Below are 8291 nucleotides of genomic sequence, written 5' to 3' on the forward strand. Positions count from 1 at the left end.
TGAAGTCACCGAAGTGCTCAAAAAACTCCTTGGTGGCAGTACCGCAGGGGCGGATGAGATCCTCCCAGAGTTCCAAAAGGCTCTGGATATTGTAGGGCTGTCCTGGTTTACATGCTTCTTCAATATTGCGTGTCATCGGGGAAAGTGCCTCTGGAGTGGCAGGCAGTGAGGACTGAGGTCTATACAGGGGTGCTGGAGAGGAGCGTCTATCAGGATATCAAATCTCAGACTCTGGAGGATCAGTGTGGTTTACGTCCTGGCCGTGGAACTGTAAATATTCATTTATATATGACACAGGGACAAGAGGGAGGACCCAAGAGCACGCAAAGACAGGTGAGGGCAGTTATATTCTCTTTATTTATAAGCAGATACCTGCTGACTTGAAAGATGATGGGGACGGACTGCTATGGTAGGCCGCCAGGGCCGAGCGAAGTCGGAAGGTGGCGGGCAGTGAGGTAGACAGGGGCAAGAGGGACACAGGCTCGCTTGTAGAATCGTCAGGCTGGCCGATGGTTGGGGATTTGCACGGTCAAACACAGGCAGGCAGGGACAAATGACAGGCTGGTGGGTGGTCGGGAACAGGCAAAGTCAAGGCACGGGTAATCAGACATATATATATATATGGAAACGAATCTGGATATAATCAAGAAATACAAAGAAGGCTAAGCTAGCCTTGCCTAGCCTACGCTAGGCTACCCTCACTATGGAATATGGTCATAAATTCCCAGGTAAAAACATCAAAATTTGTCATACATATTAAAATTTGGTACCAAAATAGTATAGTAAGTGCTATGTATATATAATATACATGAATACAATCATAAAACATCATAAATAAAAAACTATAGAAAGGATTCATTTACCTTTGAGTGGTGCTTGTTATGCCCATATTCCCTAGTAAGAACAGCCTAAGCTTGGCTACCTTAGCTTTCTTCGTATTCCTTGACTATCTCCAGCTTCGGCTCCACATAAATCATCTTCTTATTTCTCTCTTTAACATCACAAGCAATCTTGGGACCCATGGCTAACCCATTCAAGTTCGAATTAAGCAGTAAAATGCACAATAAATACATTATTTTAAGAACTCAGACGAGGTCCAGTCTTTAGCATTCAGCCATTTTGACCATGATGCTGACCAATAGCAGACTAGCATTGTCGTGACGCGTTGCTTGGAAGCAGTTTTACGGCAATAGTAAATAAGTGCAGTTACTCAAAAAGGCCAGAAGATGTAGGCAAAAGAATACAAATACAGCCAACTCTCTATGGTCATGACAGGTATTTTTGTCGCAAAGCTGGGAAAATACCATAAAGGGGGTAGGAAAAAACTCAGTATTCCACATGCAACATGAAAAAAATGTAAGCCAGGGACGCTGGAACACAGGGGTCCATTGTGTGTGTGTTTATATATATATATATATATATATATATATATATATATATATATATATATATATATATATATATATAAACACACATATATATATATATATATATATATATATATATATATATATATATATATATATATATACATATACATATATATATATATATATATATATATATATATATATATATATATATACGTATATATATATATATATCAGTGGCGGTCCGTGCATTTCACAATCAGGCCTTCCGTGAATGAGCCCCTCATGCGCATGTACACAGGCTTTTTTTCAGAGCATCTAAACATCAATAAACCCGCATCAGGAATGAAAACTTATTATGCTTACCAACACTTGTCATAATAATTTCAAATTATTTGTCCACGAAGTTTTATGTTGTCCACCAAGAGCAGGAAAGCTTTAAGAAGATTGTCTAAATTACAAATGGCAATTTAATATAAGTGTCATGTCTGGGCATGATGAGTTGAGTTGGGAGGAGGAAGGAATGGGGCCCAAAAATGCAGGAGAATTGAGAAATATGTGGCTCAAAAAGGAGGTTTTACCAAGGAAATTAGGCAAGACCGAACGGGAGCAAAACTGTATGGACATCGAATCACCAGACAGGTGGACAAAATCAAACTAAGGAGAGCGCAGACAATAAAGGCACGAGTGGAACAGAAACATGAATAAAACCCCACAACAACAAAAGCCGAACAAACATGACAATTGTATATGAACGACATAAAACGACAAAAACCTATTAACTCACCCAAAACGGCTGTCCCCAAGTTATTTCAGTACAAAATCCATTCTTATTTTCCTCAGAAAGACTTTCATGACTTGCTTGAAGAGTTTGTCTTTGTGTTTCCAAATATAAATCCTTTAAAATAAATCATTTTGTATTGACATGGACGCCAATGCTGAATGTGTCAGTCCAATTTCTGATTTGCTCTTCTTCAGCCATTGTGGGTTAAAAAAATAAAAAGCATCCGTGAATCTGGCTTCGATGTACGCTATTGCTAACATTAGCTGGTTGAGCAACATGTTTTTTTTCTTTAACTACTTATTTTCTTTAACTACTACCACTGTGAAACATGAAGGAGCAATATAGCACCGCCTTCCTGCAATGAGCATGTAATTATGTCCTACGTGAGGGTTCCTGAAGGCGTTTTTATGGGTCGCTTCACTATTGCAGCAGTCTAACAAAAATATGGGCCCATACACAATGCGTCATTGCACACTGCACAAAAGCCTTTTAATTGTTCAAATGAATGCCCAAGCGCCTCCCAGCAAGGCAGACAAGGTCTGCCTGGAAGTCTGCCTGGCAACACACATTAGCTGAATTGTACCGAATTTTCCGCACTATAAGGCGCACCTAAAAGCCTTAATTTTTTTAAAAAGCTGATGATAGGCCTTATAATCAGGTGTGCCTTATATATGGATCAATATTGAGATGGGCTTCGTAGATGGGAATGAGCTGATAGATAAAGTGAGCTTTACCTGTTTCTTTTGTGAGTTAACAGTTGAACAAGGTTGGTCATATTGACATTGAGCTATTATGCTATAGGGAGTTAAGAGTTATTATTTGAGTTATAATTGTTATTACTTTGAGGATTACTATATTGTGATTAAAAAAGTTTTAAAATCTGTCATTAATTGAGGGTGCGCCTTATAATCCAGTGCACCTTATATTGCGGAAAATGTGGTAATTGGCTAAAAATTCTACACTAAAATGGCAACACTTGAAGGAGTGTAACCATATGGATATGATATGATATGGATATGATATGACACAAAAAGAAGAGAATATAGAGAATAACTGTATAATAATAATAATAATTGTGTATATATATATATATACATTTACCGCTACCCCGGGTTGCAGGGGCAGCAGCTTGAGCAAGGATGCCCAGACATCCCTCACCCCGGCCACTTTGTCTAGCTCCTCCGGAAGGATCCCCATGCGCTCCTAGGCCAGCTGAGAGATATAGTCCCTCCAGCGTGTCCTGGGTCGTCCAGGGGGCCTCCTTCTTGTGGGACGTGCCCGAAACACCTCACCAAGGAGGTGTCCTCACCACATGCATCCTAACCACATGCCCGAACAACCTCAACTGGCTCCTCTCAACGCGGAGGAGCAGCGGCTCGATGCTGAGCCCCTCCCGAATGACCAAGATCCTCACCCGATCTCTAAGGGAGATCCCAGGAGTCCTGTATGGTAGGACAAGACCATCAATGCAATAGTATAGGACTCAATAAATTCAGCATTTTGTATTCTGCAATTCATTAATCCTGCAATGAAAATACTTTTTATTATGTATTTGACTGCATGACACACATTAATTACAAGTCAAATATATATATATATATATATATATATATATATATATACACAAACATAGCTGACTGAGAATTCTTTATCTTGAATAAAAATCTGAAAGTATAATTTATTCCTTTTTACAGAAAAAAAAATGAGTACCAGTCAAAAGTTTTGAAACAGTCTCCAACATTAACAGGTTAAGGATAAAAATACACAGCTGTGAACCGAAAGTCATTACAGATCACTGTGATCTCACTGAACTTTGAAGAATTTCAATTTGTAAATACATTTGGATTTGATTACAGTCGTACGTCTGCTTATGAAGACCTCTTATTATGAAAAATTCAGCTGACGAAACGCCTTTGCGGAAAAATATTGTCTCTGCTAACATAGAGAAAATTCAAGATACGAAAAGCGACCTACTGTCTGTGACATGAGTCACCAGCGCTCGCACCAACATGACTGTAATGTAATACGCAATATACTTCAGTAAACTTAGATGCTCAGAATAATCCAACATTAACATCCAACGTTAATATTATTGCTCATGTGGATTTGTAAATGATTCCTGGATCACTGGAAATGTAAAATAAAAAACAGAGTAAAGGTCCTAAAACGGTGTCTCGCTTTCGCTCTGCACTCATCATCAACACACTAGCACCATCTCAAGGCAAACAAGTGAACTGTATTCATATTGTCAACTGCTACAAATGAATATGATTAATTTGAATGCTTTTTTTTTAATGATTCTTTACATAACATATTTTGATTAGTATCCACTGATGTAATTCCAATATGTATTTGTTACCATGTTAATGCATCTTTATAATCTAATAATATTCATTTAAAGGGATTAGGAACATTTTTGGGCCTTGCAAGGGATTAGGCTATTATTTGGTTCTATTTATGAAAGATTCACGTTACAAAATGAATGAATTAATTTCGAAAGTAGCATTGTATTATTTTTAACCCCACAATTCCATCAAAAAGTCGTGTAATTAAGTGCTATATACATTTGACTAGATTTGAGTTCATAAATTGATTGATTTAAGTATGAATCTACAATCCAGTAAATTTTCAATATATGAAAAAACATAATCAGAGGGTGTTTCCAAACTTTTTGACTGATTTGCTCATCTTTTATCAATGAATTGTTCCTGACAAACACTGCAAGTATTGCCATTTCTACTTTAAAAATAAATAAATAAATAAATAAATAAATAAATAAATGAAGCAAACATCACTTATAATGCAGACATTGTTTTATGCCCCTTGGCCATGCTCGAATGCATCTGCTGTGATTTGAAGCAACTTTCCATCACATCTGCAATGAACATTTTAATTAGGTTACACAATGGAGAGTTCAACCATTTGAGTAATCATTAGCCAAAACATTTCCCTCAAAAGTGAGCTTACCCTTCCCGCTTGAGCTTGATCAGCCATGCAACAAAGTCTTTGGCTTTTTTTTTATCAAACTGCCCACTCAGGTCATTGGCGAAGGTTCCTTCGGAATATCTCTTATAGTGCTGGATAATGTTTTGCTGTTTTTCCATCAGATGCGAATGCCATCTAGCAGGGAAAAGAGGAGACACGATGTATACTTTCTCTACTGCTAACAAGCTCTAGAGTCTTCTCGCAAGCGTTTGAGTCATAAATACCTCGTCAGGTGAATGCTTTTGTCCAGCACAACCTCCAAACTGGTGGAAAAGAAGATCGAGATGAACATACACCACGTGAACAGGATCATCCTCGGATCACCTGGTTGACTTAGGAGAAAAAGCGATTTTTTTTCTTTTCTTTTTTTTTCCTTTTTGTTCTGGAGTCGCATTGTGTCTTTGCATTGTGGAGGTTTTGAAAGGCAACTCACCTTGGCCACCCTCGAGTGAAGTGCAACGATGTCCGGAGGACATGAGAACCTCTGGGAGTGAACGTCTAGTGATATGATGACTATATAAAGGCTGCAGGTGACTTAAGTGGCTCCAAGTCACCTCCCGCAGAAGATGACCCTCTTCCTCATTAGAGACGGTTGGAAACAAGGTGGCGTGATGTCATCTCCAAACAGGTCAATGGTCAGGACTCAGTCTGGCTTCTTTAGACAGCAGCAGGTGTGAGGAAACAGCACATCTTTAACGGCAGCCTTCTCTTCTTTTTACAGTTTATGTATGTGTGTGAGTGTGTGTGTAAGTTTGTTTTTTACATGCCACCACACAGGATTTGACAGAAAACAATCAAAGGTTTGATTGAAGATTCATCTCTCAGCGGAATTACTATATATACTATATTTTTCATACAGAATTCCTCCATTTTCACAATTGATGTTGATGGAGAGGAAACTTAAGACTAGCTTGCTAATAATCAATAAATATCCAGTTTTACATTTCTTTTGCTTCATTGCAAGGAGGGGTCTTAACCTGGGACATCACTCGACATAATATTTTACTGGGGCACAAGAAATTCAAGAGAGCGCTCAAAGTACATGGAAAAAAAATACAAAGAGAAAACAAATAATTATATATTTAAACTACCCAATCACATCAGACTATGTTGCTGTCTAGATCTTTGTTCAGCACCTGATATGTACTGTGGTAATGCATCTGGCCTACTTGCATTACCACCTAAACCCATTACCAATAAAAGCACAAAGGAAGAGCAATGAATCTTTTTGTATATTTGTCATTTATTAATAAAAAACAAGAACACTCAAAATGGAAAAAAAGAAATGCCGTTAAACTGCCGTTTTGGTGAGGGCAAGCATTTAATTTTAATGCTTGCCCTCACTAAAACGGCAGTCCTCTTATTTTAACACAAAATCCATTCTTCTTTCTTTCCCCCAAAAAGCTATATATATATATATATATATATATATATATATATATATATATATATATATATATATATATATATATATATATATATATATATATACTAACTGCCTCCATGCAACGCGTCACTACAATGCTGGTCGTAAATGGCAGAATGGTAAAGCTTTGTTTTTTTTGTGGTTACAAAACCGTATTTATAGTGCATTTTATAGTGCATTTATAGTGCATTTTACTACTTAATTCAAAGTTGAATGGGTTAGCCATGGCTCCCAAGATTGCTGGTGATATTAAAGAGAGAAGTAAGAAGATAATTTATATGGAAACGAAGCTGGAGATAATCAAGAAATATGAAGCTCGCCTAGCCTAGGCTACCCTTGCGAAGGAATATGGGCAGAAAAAGCGCCCACTCAAAGGTAAATAAATCCTTTCTATATTTCTTATTTATGATGATTTCTGAATGTGTACATGTATATTATATATATGTAGCACTTGCTATACTATTTTGACAGCAATTTTTAATATGTATGTACAATTTTGATGTTTTTATCTGGGGCTCTAAATGGATCAGCTATTTAACATAGGTTTGGATTGCCCGCCATACGGTGAATGTGCCTTACGAGCCCAAAACGGATTAATCTCGGAACACAGGGGCCCAATATATATATTCTTAGGCTGTGTTGAGAGGGTCTCAACGCAAACATTTGTATTGCACCCTGTTCACGAGTTGCCACTGAAATTGGGAGAAATGCATGATAAAACATCAGGTTTTCTATATGTCCAAAATTGATGACATTTCCAAATTTTAATGGCAGTTGGGGTGTACCAATTGACCTCCCATTTGCAGGCATTTAGCAGGGATGGCAGGATGGCATATAGAAAGCCGAAATTTTTTGACAATCTTTGCAATATTTTAGCCTCCTAGCGGTGTTTTGTATGCTTTTCCTTTGATATCACAAATCAAAAATATACAAAATTTACAACAGGGGTTTAAGGGTTATAAGTGCAGGTGCTTTCATTGGCCGGGAACTCAGCTGGTTGTTCCCAATCCCACAAGGGTGAAAAGACCGCATTCTAACTGTCTCCGCTGCAAGAATACCAAAAGAAAGAAAATTTCGCCCATGCTAACAGTTTGATTATGGTTTGGACTAGACTTGTCGAGACTGGTAACGAGAAATGTGTCCACTTCTCTTTTTTCGGCTTTTCCCTTCAGGGGTCGCCATAGCTCCATCTGAGCCTGTTTCATCCTCTTCTCTCACACCAACTACATTAATGTTTTCTTTCATTACGTAAACAAGACTTCTCTTTGTTTTTTTTCTAAGCTCAAAATCAAGCATCCTTTTTACTATATATATTCACTATCTTCATAGCGAACCATCTCAGTCTGTGCCCTATATTTACAGATATTAAGTGTCAGGTACAGGAAACCTAAATCATTAAATACACAACAAACAGGAAGGAAAACAAAGACTTTTGAGAAGAGCGGACAGGAACCTGCACCTTCTCAGGACTCCTTCCGGTCTGTCTGTCCCTCTTTTGTTGATTAGTGTTGGCCCTAGTTACAAAACCACTTGCTGCCCTAAAAGGTTAAGGAAGACATTATGATATTAAGGTAACTATCTGTTTCTGACAGTAGGGGACGTAGAAGTCCATATACTATCAGTCCATGCAATATCTGCTATCTTCTTTTCCCAGGAATTTGGCAACAGACATTGTACCTGTGATTTGGTCATTAGTTTGGTAATAACTTGTCATGTCTCCTGCAGC

General features: G+C 37.8%; 1 protein-coding gene across 5 annotated transcripts in view; it reads right to left on the reverse strand.

Annotated features, from left to right (window-relative positions):
- Positions 1–3458: 3458 nt before the first annotated feature.
- The window catches only part of LOC148426926 (uncharacterized), a 38532-nt gene continuing 33699 nt past the window's right edge, over positions 3459–8291 (reverse strand). The window contains exons 1-4 of one of the 5 annotated variants that reach the window (XM_088408252.1): positions 5364–6375; positions 5122–5274; positions 4950–5029; positions 3459–3596 (exon numbers count right to left, since the gene is read on the reverse strand). In XM_088408252.1, coding sequence (XP_088264378.1) covers positions 4969–5029; positions 5122–5274; positions 5364–5533 — 384 coding nt within the window. In that variant the 5' untranslated portion in view covers positions 5534–6375 and the 3' untranslated portion in view covers positions 3459–3596; positions 4950–4968. Of the gene's footprint in view, positions 3597–3811; positions 5030–5121; positions 5275–5363; positions 6376–8024; positions 8122–8291 lie in introns of those variants that run through there. The other 4 variants (XM_088408254.1, XM_088408255.1, XM_088408253.1 and 1 more) reach the window with 4 other exon arrangements.

The sequence above is a fragment of the Hippichthys cyanospilos genome, chromosome 2 (genome assembly GCF_059441005.1).
Source record: "Hippichthys cyanospilos isolate Australia breed blue-spotted pipefish chromosome 2, RoL_Hcya_1.0, whole genome shotgun sequence".
NCBI lineage: Eukaryota > Metazoa > Chordata > Actinopteri > Syngnathiformes > Syngnathidae > Hippichthys > Hippichthys cyanospilos.